We start from the raw sequence: 20,990 nt of genomic DNA, 5'->3' as shown, positions 1-20,990 counted from the left end.
ACCCATGCGCTCCACGCTCCAGGGGGGGCTGATCTGGTTATCGCTGCTGCGCTCCTTTCTTCCAGCTCTCCTCAGAGGGAGCTTTGCCGCTGCTTCTTCTGCTGCACAGTACCGCCCCTCCAGTGGCCAGCCATGCGGAAGCCCATTGTGAATCTGGTGGAATGGGACATGTTGGTGCGTTGGACATGGAAAGCCCAGGAGCAGAGCACTATGTACCTGGTGGAAGGGGACATTTTGGAGGGTGTGTACGTGGAAAGCCCAGGAGCGGAGTAATGTGTACCTGATGGAAGGGGACATGTTGGAGGGTGTGTACGTGGAAAGCCCAGGAGCGGAGTGATGTGTACCTGGTGGAAGGGGACATGTTGGAGAGTGTGTACGTGGGAAGCCAAGGAGTGGAGCATTGTGTACATGGTGGAAGGGGACATGTTGGAGAGTGTGTATGTGGAAAGCCCAGGAGCGGAGAGTTGTGTGGTGGAAGGAGACATGTTGGAGGGTGTGTACGTGGGAAGCCAAGGAGTGGATCATTGTGTGGTGGAAGGGGACATGTTGAGCACCTATAAGTAGAACTATAAGAATGAGACACCCACACTTTCTATTATCACCTGTGTATTATCTAGTTATAATGTAATAGAAAGAACATAATCACACAGGTAATACACAATCCCAGCTGCAGCCATTAGCATGGTGTATTATCCGTCATAAGACACAGTACTGGGAGCACCTCACAGATTACTACCAGAACAGAAGTAGATATAAATATGCCCTCATCCCGTTATACGGCAAAGGACTACATAAAACTGGCAACACTGCAGCGCAATAATACGGACACATAGTTACACACACCAGCGTATACTCTGTACCACACATACAGCAATCTGACACATCTCAGCCCTGGCAGCGTTGACGTGGCAGCAAATGACCACTGCCTGCAATCACACACCCAAGTGCCCATCAGATGCCCGGGCAAAGCCTCTGGTGTGTGTGCATTAAACAATGGAAAATGTTTCCAGCAGCTCCGTGGTAACAGCTCAACAATACCCACACAGATCAGGGTCCTCAGGCCAGACCTGCTGTGCATGCAGAGTGGGCAGGAGCTGGCACAGGGCAGAGCCCAACACTGGCAGGGTATGACCCCCCTCAGACACCTAGATGATGCTTCTCTATGTAACATCATCCTGTAGCCTCCTCCCAGCATAGAATCCAGTATAAACGTGGCTCTCCAGGTGGAGGGTGTACAGGCATGCTGGGTCTTGTAGTCCAACTGGAGGGCCACAGGTTGGCATTCAGTCGAGTGTCTCTGTGCACTACAAGTGACAGAAGAATGTTGTGACCACTTTTCGCACCCTGGGGACATTGAAACTATTATCCGCACATTGCACTGCCCAATACACAATAATACAGCAGGTAATCTGCGGGAGAGAGGTTTGTGAGTCTTACCTTGTGCGCGGAGCGTCCCCGGCTCCCTCTCCTCTCACCACTTTCCTACCATGTTATAAATAAAATTCTTCCTTTAAAAAAAAAAAAAAAAAAAGCACAAAAATCTCCTTGTTTGGAGCCTGAAACTGGATCCAGGAGAGGAGAGCGGAACAGGCGGCTCATTCTCTCATCATCCTGCAGCCGAAAACAGAAAACACCCTCATCCATAAACATCACCAGAACATACACTTAGAGGGTGGCACGACACAGCAGAGTGACATTACTGGGGCTGCAGGAGACACTGGTGCCCAACCAGGACATACAACTAGAGTGTGGCATGGCACAGCAGTGTTACATTACTGGGACTGCAGGAGTAATTGGTGCCCACCAGGACATACTTCTAGAGGGTGGCATGGCACAGCAGAGTTACATTACTGGGCTGGAGTCACTTGTGCCCACCAGGATATACAATTAGAGGGTGGCATGGCACAGCAGTGTTACATTACCGGGACTGCAGGAGTCATTGGTGCCCACCAGGACATACTTCTAGAGGGTGGCATGGCACAGCAGTTACATTACTGGGCTGGAGTCACTGGTGCCCACCAGGATATACAATTAGAGGGTGGCATGGCACAGCAGAGTTACATTACTGGGCTGGAGTCACTGGTGCCCACCAGGATGTACATCTACAGAGTGGCATGGCACAGCAGAGTGACATTACTGGGACAGCAGAAGACACTAGTGCCCACACCTACAGTATGGCATAGCACAGCAGTTACATTACTGGGACAGCAGAAGACACTGACGCCCACCAGGACGTACACCTAGAGAGTGGCATGGCACAGCAGAGTGACATTACTGGGGTTGCAGGAGTCACTAGTGAATCTACTAATCCCAGCATGCCCTGCCGCAAGGTTACTACTGTTTTACTGAGTTACGTTACTGGGCTGGAGTCACTGGTGCCCACCAGGATATACAATTAGAGGGTGGCATGGAACAGCAGAGTGACATTACTGGGGTTGCAGGAATCACTGGTGCCCACCAGAACGTACACCTAGAGGGTGACATGGCACAGCAGAGTTACATTACTGGGGCTGCAGGAGTCACTGGTGCCTACCATGCTATACACCTAGAGGGTGGCATGGCACAGCAGAGTTACATTACCGGGGCTGCAGGATTCACTGGTGCCCACCAGGATATACAACTAGAGGGTAGCATGGCACAGCCGTTCCATTGGTGCCCACCAGGATATAGAACTAAAGGGTGGCATGGCACAGCAGAGTTACATTACTATTCACATAGGGAATTTTTTTTAATATCTTTTATTTTTATTTTTTTATGGTAGTTAATAGAGTGTGATAGACCACTAAATTGTAAAGAGATGGGAGAAGGTATTAATCTGTACCCAAGCCCGGAGGATAGATCACAATAGTAAGATAGGCAAAGGGAGGGAGGGGGAGAGGGGGGAAGACAGGGAAAGAAAATCATATTAATTTAGTTATTTGTCTTTATTTATTCACTGTTTATTCATTAGCCCTTTCTATTTGTAATAATCGGGAATATAGCCCAGAACCAGGACTCGAGACCACATATATAATATTTCTTCGTCCAGCCCCTATAAATCTAAGACAATTGCTTGGATGGAAAAAGAAAGGGGAAGAAGGAAAAAAAAAAAAAAAAAAAAAAAGATACTGGAAAATTTGAGAGAGAAGTGTCGATCGAACCGAATCCGAACAGACTATGTAAGTAAGGAGTAATAAATATTCAGGAAAATATGAACTAATAATTAGAAAACTTCTCCACTCCGGGAGTTTAATACCTTGCCTCATGCCTAGCGGAAAAGATAATTAAGAGCAACAAGACCAGTTGCGTAATATGGGCCAAATGTATGTAAGTCTGTATGTTTTATGTGGGGGTGGGGGGATGATATCTTTTTGGTATATGTCTTTGTATAAGTCACAAAAATTGGGAAAAAATTAACAGCAATGTGTCATAAGTGTATGTTGAATTTTCTACTTGAATAAATAAAACTCAAATTAAAAAAAAGAGTTCCATTACTGGGGCTGCAGGAGTCACTGGTGCCCACCAGAACATACACCTAGAGGGTAGCATGGCACAGCAGAGTTACATCACTGGGGCTGTAGGAGTCACTGGTGCCCACCAGGACATACACCTAGAGGGTGACATGGCACAGCAGAGTTACATTACTGGGGCTGCAGGATTCATTGGTGCCCACCAGGATATACAACTAGAGGGTAGCATGGCACAGCAGTTACATTACTGGGGCTGCAGGAGTCCCTGGTGCCCACCAGGACATACACCTAGAGGGTGGCATGGCACAGCAGAATGACATTACTGAGACAGCAGAAGACACTGGCGCCCACCAGGACGCACACCTAGAGGGTGACATGGCACAGCAGAGTGACATTACTGGGGTTGCAGGAGTCACTGGTGCCCACCAGGATGTACACCTACAAAGTGGCATGGCACAGCAGAGTGACATCATTGGGACAGCAGAAGACACTGACGCCCACCAGGACGTACACCTAGAGAGTGGCATGGCACAGCAGAGTGACATTACTGGGGTTGGAGGAGTCACTAGTGGATCTACTAATCCCAGCATGCCCTGCCGCAAGGTTACTACTGTTTTATACACAAGTGCCAAAACATTGCCAAGCTATCATATTATTATACAGAAGTGCTGGGGGACTGGTCCAGTCTGGCCCACACCTCCTGCCCGTTATGGACTAAAACAGCTTTTAGCAACTTGCGCTTTCTGTGAACCAATAAGTATCCTATGGCACCATAATGAGAGAGTCTGCAGGTCAGCTGTCCCCACCAGTATCTGGTAATTGATAATGGGGCTCTGGTGATTTTTCTACCTACAAGGTTTCTGTGTTGTCTCCAGAGAGCGGAGAACAAATGAGCGCCTACCTACTCATAAGTGCAGAACAAAGGGGTACTGCAGGGCAGTAATCCAGTGGCCAGAGGAACCGGACACCACAAACTTTGGTTTGAGTTATTGGTGTTCCCCCTGCTCCTCTGAGTAAAAGACTTTGTATACACAAATAGTATAACTTTTACTAGAAATTACTGTGTTTAAAACGCAATAGATATTGAAGTAACATTATAAAATATTGTAAGACAATACAGATGTTGTAAATTTATTATTGCTGCTGTTGAGGGCACAGAGATCTCTAAGACAAGACACAAGCCTGTGGAGATGTCTACGTGACCTACTCTCTATGACACAACCCTACAGAGATGTCTAAAGACATCTCTGTAGGATTGTGTCATAGAGAGGAGGCCACTTAGACATCTCCGCAGGCTTGTGTCATGGAGAGAAGTGTCCTTCTCTCCATGACACAAGCCTGCTGAAATGTCCGAGTGTCCTTCTCACCTTGACACAAGCAGATAGAGTCAAAATCCCGGTGGTCGAAATACCGATGCCGGAATCCCGACCGCCGCAATGTGGGCAATTTCTCCCTCTATGGGTGTCCATGACACCCATAGGAGGGAGAATAAAATACTGTGCCGAGGGTAGCGAGGCACCGGGCCCGCAAGGGGGAGCGATCCATGGCCCCCCTTGTCGGGATTCCGGCGTCTGTATTTTGACCGCCGGATTTCGTACTGATTCCGACACAAGCGTGCATCGATGTCGAAGTGTCCTTTGCATGACACAAGCCTACAGAAATGTCCAAGTGTCCTTTGCATGACACAAGCCTGCAGAGATGTCCAAGTGTCCTTTGCATGACACAAGCCTGCAGAGATGTCCAAGTGTCCTTTGCATGACACAAGCCTGCAGAGATGTCCAAGTGTCCTTTCCATGACACAAGCCTGCGGAGAAGCTTCCAGCACAGGTGACCAATATCTTAAGGCAAAACAACAATCTTCTTCTCCAACTTCTGTGGGGGGAAGAGAAGAGCCCTCATGATGGTGTCCAGTTCCTCCAGTCCAATCTGCGCATGTAATACAGACACAGAGTCTGACTCGCACTGAACCACATATCTCAGCAAGCGGTACAAGTCTCGAAGCACATCCCGTAATACCTGGGGGAACACAGAGGAGAAGAGGGTCAGAGGAATGGAGAAACATACATAGTGGTATCACAGCAGATTCAAGAATTCGGCTTCCAGCACAGCACATAGTAAAGGTGTTTTCGTGGTAATATTTATTTAATTGCATAAATATATTTTATTCCACTAGGGGGGAGAGAGGGGGCTGAAGAAGGAAGCAGGGGCAGGCTGTAGGGTGGTATAAAGGGGTGTGTGTAGGAGATGGTTGGGCGAGTGCGGGGTCTGGCAGGAGGAGATATGAATACTAAGGATTTTCCCTTTGCAGTATATGGGCTGTGGGAAGGGTGGAATAGCTGGAACAGTCAAGGCAGCAACACGGGGTTAGAAGAACAGGTGACTGATACATGGGGATCCAGGGAGAATAACTACTCTAGCCCCTGGTCTGTCCTAAGACTCGGATTGTGGTGGACCAAGTCCCCAGTAGGAAAGCATAGGGGTGAGCCAGGCTAATGATAATACAGAAGGGACCGGGGTTCTTGATGGGATCACACCATGGATGGATGATAGATTGTTATATGCAGAGCTTGCATTGCACAAGGCACTGGAGAAGGAGCGCAGGTGCTGGAGGCTCGTGGACATGGCTGGAAGAACTTGGAAGAGTTGGATGGGAAATCTTGGGGTGGTACAAGAAGTGATAGAAGGAAGCAGGTATTGAACGAGGTTCAGGGTTGGGAAAGAGGACATCTGTAGACATAGAAACATAGAATTTGACGGCAGATAAGAACCACTTGGCCCATCTAGTCTGCCCCTTTTTAAAACATGTTACCTCAAACCATATTTGATCCTTATTTTTTTGTAAGGATATCAATATGCCTATCCCAAGCATGTTTAAATTGTACTACTGTATTTGCCTCTACCACCTCTGATGGGAGGCTATTCCACTTATCTACTACTCTTTCTGTGAAGTAATTCTTCCTCAAATTTCCCCTGAATCTTCATCCCTCTAGTTTCAGTGCATGTCCTCGTGTTCTGCTGCTCCTCTTCCTGTGAAGAATGTCTCCCACCTGTACCTTGTTAAAACCCTTGATATATTTGAAAGTTTCTATCATGTCCCCCCTTTCCCTTCTCTGCTCTAAAGTATACATATTAAGATCTTTTAGTCTTTCCTGGTACTTTTTGTGATGTAGGCCATGCACCATTTTAGTTGCCCTTCTTTGTACAGTCTCTAATGTATTTATATCCTTCTGGAGATATGGCCTCCAGAACTGAACACAATACTCTAGATGAGGTCGTACCAATGACCTATACAGTGGCATTATTACTTCTTTCTTTCTACTGCCGATACCTCTCCCTATGCAACCAAGCATCTGACTTGCCTTCTTCATTGCTTTGTTACATTGCCAACCTGCCTTTAAGTCCCCTGAAATAGTGACACCTAGATCCCTCTCTTCCTCAGTAGTTTCCATTATAGTGCCATTTATACTATATTTAGTCTTTGGATTTTTGCAACCCAAGTGCATGATTTTGCATTTTTTGGCATTAAACTGTAGTTGCCATGATCTTGACCATTCCTCTAATCTACCTAGATCATCAATCATTTGTTTTACCCCTCCTGGTGTGTCTACCCTGTTGCATACCTTTGTGTCATCTGCAAACAGGCACATTTTACCCTCAATTCCATTTGCAATATCACCAATAAAGATATTAAAAAGCACTGGTCCAAGTACAGATCCCTGGGGTACTCCACTTGTAACCTTTCCCTTCTTTGACTGTACTCCGTTTACTACAACTCTCTGTTTTCTGTCCTGCAACCATGCTCTTATCCATTCAACTATCTTAGAATCCAATCCCAAGAAGGAGTAGGACGAGGACAGGATTTGATTTGTGGGTGGAGAGAGGTGACAGATGATACAGGATGGAGAAACACAAGAGGCGATAGATAAAGGATGGAGAAACGAGAGACGTGTGATGAAACGGAGCAGATGGCGCAGGTAGAGGAGATGATGAAAGCTGCCCCTGCCACAGACACGTGGTCCAGGAAACTGACCATTGGGATCAGCAGGTCCAGTGGCCAAACAGAGATGGCAGCAACAGTGGCCTATGACCTACCATCTCACCCCATCAAGGAAGTTACACTGCTGTCAGCTACATAAATCTCAGAGCATACACATGTTGTCCCATCCAGGAAGATTATATGCATTGCCATGGAAACCATCTGAGAGTAAAAGCTTTGGCCTAGCTGTGACTACAGCCTGTTCAGCTACCATGACAACTGATCTAACTACGTATACTGGGACACACGTAAAGAACTGGGATCTCCAAATTCTCGCTAACAGCCGCACATCGGCCTTCCGGAATAATAAAGATTTTCTTCAACCTGTTGATCTAAACATGTTAATCTCTCGTATGCTGGAGAATGCCAATAGCATACATGAATAAGCGGTACTTGTGTATTATCTGGGAGCCCGATTTTTTCATCGGGCCGATAAAATCGCATCAATCGCATCGCATGCGATGGACACGATTTTTCCATAGGAATCAATGTTAAATGGTCCCAAATGGTCCTTGAGACCATTAGGGTCAATGTGAAATTCCCCCCAGGCCCCCCATTGTTTGTATGCCCCCTCATTGTTAACGCCACCCCACCATCAACGCCAACCCAAAGCGTGGTGAGCGCAGCGAGCCCGCGAGGGGCGGCGGTACATGTCCTCTGACCTTTTCATACCCCCGCTATCCACGTCGGTGTGGAGTTGACTTTATATAGTGTGGCGAGCACAGCGAGCCACCTAGCCCTGCGAGGGGACGCGCATTACTTCAGTGGTATTACGCGTCCCCTTGCGGGGCTCACCACACTATATAAAATCAACTCCATGCCGATGTGGATAGTGGGGGTATGAAAAGGTCGGAGGACGCGTACCACCGCCCCTCGCCACGCTTCGGGTTGGCGTTAACAATGAGGGGGCATACAAACAATGGGGGGGCCTTTCACATGGACCCTAATGGTCTCAAGGACCATTTGGGACCATTAAACATTGATTCCTATGGAAAATCACGTCAATCGCATCGCATGCGATGGATGAGATTTTCTTGCGGGAAATCGCGTTGATCGCATTGCATTGCATGCCTTAAGTTAAGGCATGCAATTAACAAAATCGGGCGCCCAGATAATACACATGTACCAAATAAGCCAATGACTCTGGGCCTCATTGCTTTCTTATGGAAAAGTCAAACCTAAAAACCTAGATGGAAAAATAAATAGTAGTGACACTAAAGGGCAGGGAGTCAGGCCCAAACATGGAGGCCGGTCCGGGTGGGTATAAGGTAAATGAGGAACTACATTAGCCTAAGGGTAGTACACGGACCAGGGCCTCCCTTACAATGCCGAGTGCTACTGACACCTCCATCTCCATTTACACCACACACGAGCAGTCTTTGTGAATGAGCAAGGACGCTGGGCAGATGTAGAAGCCATATATGGTAATAGGGCTAAGCACTGCATGGGTTGCATTGCAGAGGGATACGGCCTAGACCCAATTGCATAAGGGCCGAGCACTGAATTTTGCCCATCTTGGATATAGACTGTATGCGTACAATCCTGTAGGTAAGCACACGCGTGAGGCCGTCCTGCAGTAACATTTTGCTACTTTTATTTATTTTAAATCGTGTCCGGGAAAATGCAGGCGTGCCCAGTTGTTTTAGGGGAAAGTTATGTGACGTCAGCTCCGGCCTGATCATCCTGCTTCTATCGCAGCCACTGAGTTATGCTGGCCATACATCAGAAAGATCGATCTTAAGATCGATTGCGCTCATGATTGTGTCCAAATTCCCTTCAATCCCCCAGCAGTCCTTGGTGGTTTTTGGAAACACAATGTGCACACAATCTGCATACAATCCATCTTACAATCAATTGAGATTGTATGATTGGGTACAATATCTTTCTGATGTATGGCCACCTTAAGTCCCGGGCTACGAACAGACTGCACACACTGGGGAATCATTCCATGGTGAGCGGCTGTTATCTGGGAGTGTCAGGGAATATGCAGGCGTGGCCAGGTGTGTGAGGGGAAGTCATGTGATGTCAGCTCCACCCCCGATCAGCCTGATTCTTTCGCAGCCGCTGAGTATGTCCTGGGCTACGCAGAGGCTGCACACACAGGGACATCATTTTATGCGGAGCGGCTTGCGTATCGATTTGCAGCTAATCACTGATGCAGCTAATTTTTTCAGGCTTGCACAGGGTGGGATTTTACTGTGGCTGGGTGGTGATTACCTGATTGCTGGGATCTGCAATTTAGCAGCTGTGCAATCAGGTCTCAATAAACCCATAGAGTCAACAAAGGTCGTCTGCCTGCAGCTACACTGATGTGACTTATAATAACAAAAATATATATTATAATCACATTTTATATGCATAAAAATGATACTATTAAAGCATGAGCAGGCAAAGTGATGTCCTTCTACGCATGCCACATGCACAGTACACCTGGCACATGCACAGTACACCCATGTGTGCTCTATAGGGTTAACTCTATGCGTCTACTTGTGAATTGTCTTTTATTGACCTCTAGAGGAGTCAGGGATCCCTTTATAGATTGTGTCGAGTGTCACAGAAACTGCAGACGAGAGCAAAAGAAAAAAAAATCAATGCAGGTTACAGATACTGATGGGGGAGCGTCACAGGGCTGATATCTGACAGGGTTATATGTATGCACAAAAAAGCATGGCTTCATAGACAGGGGCATGGGTGGGAGCCAGGGAACAGACATTACTAAACTAAAGTAGTTTAACAAGGACTCAAGGGACAAACAATTATACAGAAAACGACAAAAGCCCCGAAGCTACGTCTACTGCTCTCCAGCGACCTTGGTGGCCATGACAGCAGTTACCTGCAGTACAAGCAGACAAACTCCTGATGTGGGCAGGCTATTGGACCCCCGGGGTGATGGAGGATGGCGTATCGCAGCATGGACAGAGGATTGAATAGTACATGTGACAGCAAGGCCACATGAATACTGTGTACTACCACCGTCACCACGTGGCCCTACGCCACATGTGGAACAGATAACACAAGCCATGAGTTGGCATATGGATTTCATAGCTCTCTATTCTAGGTCGTGCTGGCACTTGTAGTCTGCGACAGCTGGTCGGTCGCAGGTTAACGTGGTAAGCAATTACCATGGTACTGAAATAATAAATGTATGAGGTATTGAAATAATGAATGTATGAAATGATAAATATAGTGTAATATTTGTGTCGGTCTGAGGTGACACAGGATTGCCGGTATAAGGACGGCACCATCAGCCCCTGGAACGACACCTTGTGAGAACCAGTTCCTCTCCTATTAGAAGACATTTGTGCAGTGATCCTATAAATAGCAGCTGGGGAGCGTCTTCTTCCCCTCATCATCAGGAAGGAGAAGAGCTGCAGAAATTGGCAACATATCACATCGGGTAATTAAGAAATGGAGTTTGTGCATGCGAGGAGCTTAAAATACTCACAGAGCGCCATTAACCCTGACAGGACCGTACAAGGGCTCATCTCTAACAGTGCCTGTACGTGTGAGGGAATAATGCCAGGGAGATAGCAGCTGTAACACCATGAGTATACATACATTACATATACAGTATACACAGTATATAGACACAGGCTGCTTATATAACAGAGCGCCATGACACTGACAGGACTGTACAAGGGCTTATCTTTAACAGTGCCTGTACGTGTGAGGGAATAATGCCGGGGAGATAGTAGCTGTAAGAACATGAGTATACACACATACATACAGTATATATGCACACACAGGCTGTTTATACTACACAGAGCACCATTAACCCAGACAGCACTGTACAAGGGCTCATATCCAACAGTGCCTGTACGTGTGAGGGGGATAATGCCGGGGAAATAGTTGACAGGAATGTATGAGGGCTCATCTCTAACAGTGCCTGTACGTGTGAGGGGATAATACCAGGGAGATAATAGCTGTAACACCATACGCAGGGCTATTTTTCAGCAGGCTCCAGCAGGAACTGAGGCCCCTATTCTAGTTCACTCTGACAAAATATTTCTTAGATGGACAAAACCATGTGCACTGCAGGTGAGGCAGGTGTAAAACCCCATCCAAATCGTATTATCTCTGCACAAGTAACACCTGCCTCACCTGCAGTGCACATGGTTTTGTCCATCTAAGAAATATTTTGTCAGAAAGAGTGAACTAGAAATAAGTGCCTCAGTTCCTGCTGGAGCCTGCTGAAAAATAGCCCTGAGTATACATACATACAGTATATATACACACACAGGCTGTTTATACTACACCGAGCAGCATTAACCCAGACAGCACTGTACAAGGGCTCATATCCAACAGTGCCTGTACATGTCAAGGGATAATGCCAGTGAGAGAATAGCTGTAACACCATGAGTATACATACATACATACATACACACACACACTGACACACTGTTTATACTACACATAGCACCATTAACCCAGATAGCACTGTACAAGGGCTCATATCCAACAGTGCCTTTACATGTCAGGGGATAATGCCAGGGAGAGAATAGCTGTAACACCATGAGTATACATACATTACATATACATTATATACACATTATATATATATATATATATATATATATATATATATATATATATATACACACACACAGGCTGCTTATACTACACAGAGCCCCATTACCCTGACAGGACAATACGAGGGCTCATCTCCAACAGTGCCTGTACATGTGAGGGGATAATACCAGGGAGATGGTAGCTGTAACACCATAAGTATACATACATCATTCACAGTGTATATACAAACAGGCTGCTAATACTACACAGAGCACCATTACCCTGACAGGACTGTACGAGGGCTCATCTCTAACAGTGCCTGTACATGTAAAGGGATAATGCTGTGGAGATAAATGGATTTTTGTAAGAACTTACCGTTCAAATCCCTTTCTCTGATATGGTCCTGATGACACAGCTCAACATTGGGATGTAGGAGGGTCCGTAGGAGCCAGGCACCTATCCTAAAGCTTTGAGAGGGTAGGCTCCTCCCTCTGCATCCCAGACTCCTCAGTTCAATATTGCAAAGCCACTGGAATACATTAACTCAGTACAAACGCCTGCACATATTATATGCACAAATTCATAACTTTTCAACCATATATAACATGAAACATCATGAACACTGGCATACTTACTGAGCGTAAGGGAGGGATCGCTGTGTCACCAGGACCATATCAGAGAAAGGGATTAGAACGGTAAGTTCTTACAAAAATCCCCTTTTCTCTTTCAATGATCCTGGTGACACAGCTCAAAATTGGGACGTTCAAGAGCCGGTCCTTTGGGAGGGTACGCTCAGGTCTGCATCTCTCATCACTGCTCACCCGAATGATGCGTCCTACGACGTAAACTCATGGAACCTGTAGAATTTGGCAAAAGTGTGAACAGATGACCAAGTGGCGACCCTGCAAACCTGCTCAGCTGTAGCACCATGCCGAACCGCCCAAGAGGTGGGTACCTACCTGGTGGTATGCGCGTTGATCCTGGCCGGAACCAACCTTAGTATATGCAAAGGCAATGACAGAACGCAACCACCTAGCAATCGTCTGCTTAGAAGCAGGCCAACCAATCTTGTGCACATCATACAAGACTAGCAAGGTCTTGCGGACACCCTTCACCCTGTGCACATAAATGCGCAAGTCGCGCAAAACATCCAAATTCCGCAATTTGTCCCTTTTTCATGAACCCTCTGGGGGTTGAAACACAGGTAGAACTATCTCCTGGTTCAAATGAAAAGCAGAAACTACTTTTGGCAAAAATTGAGGAACTGTTCGAAGAACAGCCCTGTCATCATGAAAAATAAGGAAGGGAGACTTGCAGGACAATGCTCCCAACTCCGAAACCCTCTTTGCAGAGGCAACGGCCAATAAAAACACTAACTTCCATGTAAGGAACTTAAGGTCAGCCAACCTTAAAGGCTCAAAGGGCGCCTTTTGGAGACACTCCAGTACCAGTGATAAGTCCCAGGGAGCCCCTGGTTGCTTAAAGGGAGGCTTCAATCTGGAAACCCCTTGCAGGAAAGTCTGCACCTCCGGTAGAATCACTATCCTCTTCTGGAAATAGATTGACAGAGCCGAGATCTGTACCTTGAGTGACTGAAGGCTTAGACCAGAGGAGAAACCACCCTGCAAGAACTCAAGTAACTTTGAAAGTCGAAATCGAGATGTATGCGATTTCTGCCTCTCACACCATCTAATATAAGTCTTCCAAACCCTATAATAGTTAGCCGAAGACACCAACTTCCTGGCCTTTACCATGGTATTCACCACAGCCTCCGAGAAACCCTTGCTTTTTAAGATGGCGGTCACAATAGCCAAGCCGTCAAATTTAGCCGAGGTAAATCCAGGTGAAAGAACGGCCCTTGGCTTAACATATCTGACCTGTGAGGTAGACGCCACAAGTCCACAGACAGTCTATGAACACTCGAGTACCAGGACCTCCTTGGCCAAGCTGGGGCTATTAGAATCACCGGAATTCCTTGGGACTGGATTCTTTTCAGAACCCTCGCCAGCATTGGAAACGGTGGGAAAACCAAGTAGATTCCCCTCCCAGGGGATAGTCATTGCATCCACCGCATCGGCCAAAAGATCTCTTGTCCTGGCATAAAACCTGGGTACTTGATGATTGAACCTGGATGCCATAAAATCCACATCCGGAGTTCCCCACCTCACTGTAATCTGGTGGAATATCTGTGGGTTCAGACTCCATTCCCCTTCGAGCAGCTCCTCCGTGCTCAGGAAATCTGCCTCAACATTTTTCACTCCGGGGATGAATATTGCCGATAATGCTGGAATCTTCTGCTCCGCCCACAAGAAGATCCAGGAAACTTCCCACATGGCCAGTCTGCTGCGTGTGTCCCCCTGATGATTCAGGTACGCCACAGCCGTGGCTTTGTCCGACTGAATCCGCAAGGGGAGACCCTGCAATCTTTCTCCTGCCAGGGATATCACCATCCACACAGCCCGCAGTTCCAGGATGTTGATCGGTAAGGCTGACTCCTCCGTAGTCCACAAGCCCTGAAGCCGTAGGTCCAGAACTACTGCCCCCCAGCCCCTGAAACTGGCACCTGTAGTGACTACCAGACAGTCCCAGGACTGTAGAGACCGACCCCACTGAAGGGAATCCACCTCCATTCACCATTCCAGGGACCGGGTTTCTGGAGACAGGTCTATGCGCTCTGACTTCATGGTCTGAGTGTTCCCCGACCAGGACGTCAGAATGTTCCACTGAAATACCCGAGAGTAGAACCTGGCAAACTGTAGCGTCTCGAAAGTCGCCACCATTTTCCCCAGCAACTTGAGACACCTCCATACTGATGGACTCAGAGAACCCAGGATCTCCTAAACCAAGAGAGACATGTCCTTGGCTTTTTGTCTCTGGCAGAAATACCCGATGTAAATGGGTATCCAGGACCACCCCCAGGAACTGGATTCTCTGTGACGGCACAATCTGAGACTTTTGTAAATTTAAAAGTCAACCGTGAACCTGGAAAAACCTGATGGCTTCCTCCAAGTGTTTCTGCAGGGTCTCCGCCGACTCTGCTTTGAACAGCAGGTCATCCAGATAAGGAATCACAATGATACCCCTCAGTCGGAGGGCAGCCGCCATCACCGACATGATTTGGGTGAATACCCTTGGGGCTGTGGCCAGTCCAAAGGGCAACGCCTAGAATTGAAAATGCTGGTTTCCTATAGCAAACCTCAGAAGGACCTGATGTTCCGGGTGGATAGGAACATGAAGATAGGCGTCCTGGATATGCATGGACGCCAAAAATTCTCCCTGTTCCAGGCTTAGAAGCACAGGCCGCAGAGATTCCATCTTGAAATGGTCTACCCACAGATGGAGGTTCAAAGACTTAGATTTAAGATCGGTCTGAATGAACCGTCTGGTTTGGGCACCAAAAACAGTGGAATAAAAGCCTTTCTTCCACTCCACTCGAGGGACCGGAATCACCACTCCTTTTTCTAAAAGGGATTGAGTCGCCCCCAAAAGAGCGGAACGGAGCCGAGACTCCTTTGGCAGTGGTGTGGGCAGAAATCTTCTCGGAGGAAGACCTTTGAATGGAATCCTGTATCCCTGGGATACAATACCCAACACCCAAGGATCCCAGTCCAACAACGCCCAAGCGTCCCTGAACCATCGCAGACGTCCCCCCACCTTGACCACAGCTGGGAGACTCCCCAGGCAGTCATGCTGAGGGCTTCTCCTCACCCTTGGTGCTCGGCTTCTTGTGGAAAGAACCAAAATTTGACTTTGGGGCCTTACCCTTAGAGGACTGGAACTTTCCCCTGAACGATTGTCCTCGAAAGGATGCACCCCCTCTGGGGGAGGGCTGAAAGGAAGGCCGGAAAGCTGAAAACCTAGAGCAGGCATTCCCAACCACGGTCCTCAAGGCACATCAACAGTGCAGGTTTTAGTGATATCCAGGCTTCAGCACAGATGGTGTAATCAGAATCCCTCTTATACTAATTAAGTCACCTGTGCTCAAGCCTGGATATCTACAAAACCTGCACTGTTGGTGTGCCTTGAGGACCGTGGTTGGGAATGCCTGACCTAGAGGCTTGTTTAGCTGCAGGAGCCGGCAGGAAAGTACTTTTGCCTCCCGTGGCCTGCTTAATAATCTCTTCAAGCTCAGAACCAAACAACAACTTTCCTTTGAAAGCCAATGCCTCTAAGGCCTTTTTTGATTCATTATCCGCCTCCCAGGCCTGAAGCCAAAGGACTCTCCTGGCATTGGCGGACACCGTGGATACTCTGGAAGCTATCTTAAGCGCTTCCTCCTCAGCCTCAAGTACATACTCTGCAGCTGCTTTCAACTTCTCAGCTAGCAGTAATACACCTGGGTCAGCATGCAAAATAGTACACAAGTCGCTGGCCCAAACAATCATGGCCTTAGAGACCCAGGCTGATGCTATAAGGGGCCATAAAGTGAAACCCACCCCTTCAAATATTGCCTTGAGGTTACCCTCAAGCTTCTTGTCTACGGGGTCCTTAAAGGCTGCACCCCCCCTGGACAGGTAGCACAGTGGCTTTAGAAAGCCATGCCACAGAAGCATCCACCACCGGTACTTTCTCCCAGAGGCCTGCATGAGCCTCAGGCATTGGATATAGACTCAAATACCTCTTAGGCATCTGAAGCCTTTTATCGGGCATTTTCCAAACCCCTTCCAAAAGATCCTGTAAACCTTCACCAGCAGGGAAGGTAACAGTTTCCTTACGCTGCCATTTAAACACCCCTTTTGCAGGAGTCTTGTCCTCAACCGACAAATGTAAAGCCTGTTTAACTGCAGCAAACAAATCCTCTACCCCTGGGGCCGAGGTATCCTCAGACTCATCACCCTAATCCCAGGGGATGTCTGTGCACTCTCCCTCCTCTCCAGCAAGCAAAGGCACCGAATAAGACCTTTTAGGGGTCCCCACAGTATCACTATCAAATCTGTCCAGCAAATCATTAAATCTGCTGATCCCTTTTGCAGTATCCTGCATGACCTGTAAAAAACAGGATCTGCTTGGGTCAAAGGCAAGGAGCCAGAGGACTGCTGAGAGCATGACATAGGTCTAGGACAGTGTTTTTCAACCACTGTGCCGTGGCACACTAGTGTGCCTTGAGCTGTTCTCAAGTGTGCCCCCAGATCTAGAGATGCTCAAACCAGTTTACAGCCACCACCAGTTCAACTGTTATTTACTGGTCTCTTCTTTTCATGTAAAGGGTCAGTATATATTATTTTTGTTACCTGTGGGGACCAGTTTGATGGGTTTTATATGGGGGCCAATAGGTTTTTTTTCCTGTGGGGGCCAATGTATTTCGCCCTGTGGGGATCTCATGGTGTGCCTTGGCAATTTTTAAATCTTATTTAGTGTGCCGCAAGGTAAAAAGGTTGAAAATCTCTGGTCTAGGAGAAGATACCAACACATCACTCTGCCTGTCCAACAATTGCACTAAGGCATTAACAGACCTGCCCAGGGCACTGGCCCACGCAGGCTCCGATTGCTCTACCCTCTGGGGTTCACTGCCCATGGGTCTCACACCAGCGCAAGTAATACACAAACCCCCCTTGGCCATCTGTTCAGGGGCAAATTTTAGTGTACAAACACTACATGCGCACAATGCATTAAGGGATCCCTCCCCCATAGCCACAGACTGCTGCTCAGACATGATGTAAAAATCACAGTCACAGTGCAAAATGTACAGGCGTTATATACCAAGCCAATGCACAACAGTCACTTATCCGTCTGAAGCTTCTCCAAGGAGTGGGGAGATCGATGCCCAGGAAGTCCAAAACACTCTGTCAGGATCTGTAAGCCAGTTCAGCTCCGCTGCAAGCGTCCTCTGAAAGGCGCCAAATAGAGTGAGGGAAGAGACCAAGTCCCTGCTGCTGCGGGGTCCGTGACTTCTGGCGCCAACCACCCCTAGACAGCCACTCCCATTGTACGATTTCCAAGTTCCAGTGTCTCCCCCTCTGCTGGGGACCACTTGGAACGTGCCTGTAACACGCTGCTGTCCTCTCTCATAGGAGCTCAGCGTGTAAGCTCCGCATAAAATGGCCACCGCCATCACGGAGCGCCTGTCCCCCATGACCCCCACCTAGCGTGAAGCCGGCTTCAGTGCGCTCCGGAGCCAAGGCAGCTTCTGAATAGAAGCTGTAAGCGCCGCACAGGGAGACCAGACAGTGTCTCCCCTGTGCACAGTGAGCTGACAGGACACGCTTCTGTCAGCTCAATGAGAATCCTCACACTGTGCCTACCTAGCTAAGTGTAAAAGTTAATAAAATAAAAAACACCTAACTAACTCTAATCCTTCGGCTGCCCCTGCAGCCCTTTAGAATAGCACCCACTCCAGTGGGCACCTAACACGAACTGAAGAGTCTGGGATGGAGAGGGAGGAGCCTACCCTCTAAAAGCTTTAGGATAGGTGCCTGGCTCCTACGGACCCTCCTACATCCCAATGTTTAGCTGTGTCACCAGGACCATTGAAAGAGAAAGTAGCTGTAAGACCATGAGTATACATACAGTATACACATTATATATATATATATATATATATATATATATATATATATATATATATATATATATATATATATATATATATATATAGTATATACATACAGGCTGCGTATACTACACAGAGCACCATTACGCTGACAGGACTGTAAGAGGGCTCATCTCCAACAGTGCCTGTACGTGTGAGGGGATAATACCAGGGAGATAATAGCTGTAACACCATGAGTATACATACATACATACAGTATACCAGGGGTCCTCAAACTATTTTGCTCTGGGACCCCATCAGACAATAAAAATAATTACATAACTACGTGTAGTCAGCAGACAGAACATTAATGGCAGCATTGTGGAGGCATAAAATTATGGGAGGAGTCTAAAATAACAGACAATTCAACAGATTTTTCAGACTCCTTGAATCACTGACTGAGATCAGAAAGTCATCAGCCTAATGGTCAGCAACATGGAGTCACGACCCCATGCTGAATAGGTCAGGACCCATTTTGAGGTCAGGACCCACAGTTTGAGAACCACTGCAGTATACACATTATATATACATACAGTATAGACACACACAGGCTGCTTATACTACACAGAGCACCATTACCATGACAGGACTGTACGAGGGCTCATCTCCAACAGTGCCTGTACGTGTGAGGGGATAATGCTGGGGACATAGTTGCTGTAACACCATGAGTATACACACATACAGTATACAGTATATATATACACACACACACACACACACACACACACACACACACAGGCTGCTTATACTACACAGAGCACCATTACCCTGACAGGACTACACAAGGGCTCTCATCTCCAACAGTGCCTGTACATGTGAAGGTATAATGCCGGGGAGATAGTAGCTGTAACACCATGAGTATACATACATTATATACACCTAGTGGCCAAATTATTATGACCACTTGACATTTATACGCAGATTGGCTATAACTTCACGTCGTTTCCGCTAGAGGGCAAGATAGCTATAAAAAGGGAATGCAACACAAGTGAAGCATCAATTGCACTGTGTTGCTTGCAAAGAAATGGGCAAAAAACATGATTTAACTGAGTTTGGACGTGGGACGATTGTAGGCGCTCGAACCATCGGAACCAGTATCAGCAAATCGACTGCACTTGTGAAGTGTTCGAGAGCAGCTGTTATTAATGTTTACAGAGAGTGGACTACCAAGCAGAAAGCCGGGTCTCAACATCAGGCTTGTGGTCGTCACAGGCTACTGAATGCTCAATCTGAAAGGAGACTTGCCAGAGTTGTCCAGTCCAACAGAAGAGCATCAGTACATCAAATTGCGGGGAATCTTAATCAAGGAGCCACCGTGAAGGTCTCTGAATGAACTGTCTGCCGCACATTACACCGTATAGGCTATGGAAGCAGACAACCTGTTCGAAAGCCTCTACTGTCAAGGAGCACAAGGATTGGACAGTAGATTTCTGGAAAAGGGTCATGTGGTCCAATGAATCGCGTTTTCAATTACACCATGCAGATGGCAAGGTGTAATGACCACGTCTTGCTAATTATGTGGCACACACGGAAGATTGCAAAATCTGTACCTTCAGGCTTGGCAACAACACATTACTGGGCCGTCATACAACCACATGCACAGAAATGAGGTAATCGGCCAATCAGAATCACCATCTAATCAGATCTAATAGGGCTCTTATTCACACAGGGTCTCCAATATGTTACGTGCCTGCCCATATCAGTGATCCCTGAATAACCCCTATAGAATTGCACTGCTTCATTTTGTTTATGGTCACACCTAACAGATTTACTTTAAAAGGAATCATCTTGTCTTCACGGCGCTCAGGAACAGAAATGTGTTGCCGTGACTGGTAAGGGGTAAGATTAACCAGCAGAGGAGGCTTTGTATCTATAATCTGTGTAACGGAACAGGTGAGAGTAATACTTGGGCTAGCGGCATCTCCAGAGTGCAGTGCGGGAGGGCAGGATATATTATAATGCTTTAATACAATCAGATAATAACAAAATAAAAAATAAACGAGCAGAGTCTAATGGAGAATATGACGTAGTATTGTCTATCAGCAATTAGACAAAGTATTCTGCTTTCACCAAATGACTTCCCATCCAGCAATTAGTGAAACCTCGCAGTGTAATCCGCTACTTCTCCAGATGTAAGTCTTCTATACTCCAATGTACGTAGAAGGTTCCCAGCGATCACCCGGAGATGGACGCAGTATGTATGGTTATGGACGCAGCTGCTGTACGCAAATATGCTAATGTATGCAGGAGGCATCCAGTGTAGATAGCCGCCCCCGACATTTCTAGTGACCTGCTGTGCCAATCGAGGACGCAGTAGCGGATCACGTGGGGTGGGTTACTCAGGATGGCCACCTGCTCACAGAGACCCTGACTTTCATTATGACTACAGAACAGATGCGACACTCCCCCCACCCTCTGCCCAGAATGCGCAGTTCCACCAGCATCAGGTTAGCATGTACACAATCGG

At 47.2% G+C, this 20,990-nt stretch overlaps 1 protein-coding gene across 2 annotated transcripts in view; it reads right to left on the bottom strand.

The window, feature by feature from the left end:
• Positions 1-2,905: 2,905 nt before the first annotated feature.
• TANGO6 (transport and golgi organization 6 homolog) overlaps positions 2,906-20,990 on the bottom strand; it is a 94,160-nt gene continuing 76,075 nt past the window's right edge. The window contains exons 18-19 of one of the 2 annotated variants that reach the window (XR_014465580.1): positions 4,351-5,465; positions 2,906-4,298 (exon numbers count right to left, since the gene is read on the bottom strand). Coding sequence is in view for 1 of the 2 variants with exons in the window: in XM_083164788.1 (XP_083020914.1) it covers positions 5,289-5,465 (177 nt within the window). In the remaining variant the exon portion in view is untranslated. Of the gene's footprint in view, positions 5,466-20,990 lie in introns of both variants that reach the window. The other variant, XM_083164788.1, reaches the window with a different exon arrangement.

The sequence above is a fragment of the Crinia signifera genome, chromosome 11 (assembly GCF_055691185.1).
Source record: "Crinia signifera chromosome 11, ASM5569118v1, whole genome shotgun sequence".
NCBI classification, from domain to species: Eukaryota; Metazoa; Chordata; class Amphibia; order Anura; family Myobatrachidae; genus Crinia; species Crinia signifera.
Note: the sequence above shows the minus strand (reverse complement) of the source record. Positions and strands in the feature narration are given on the sequence as shown.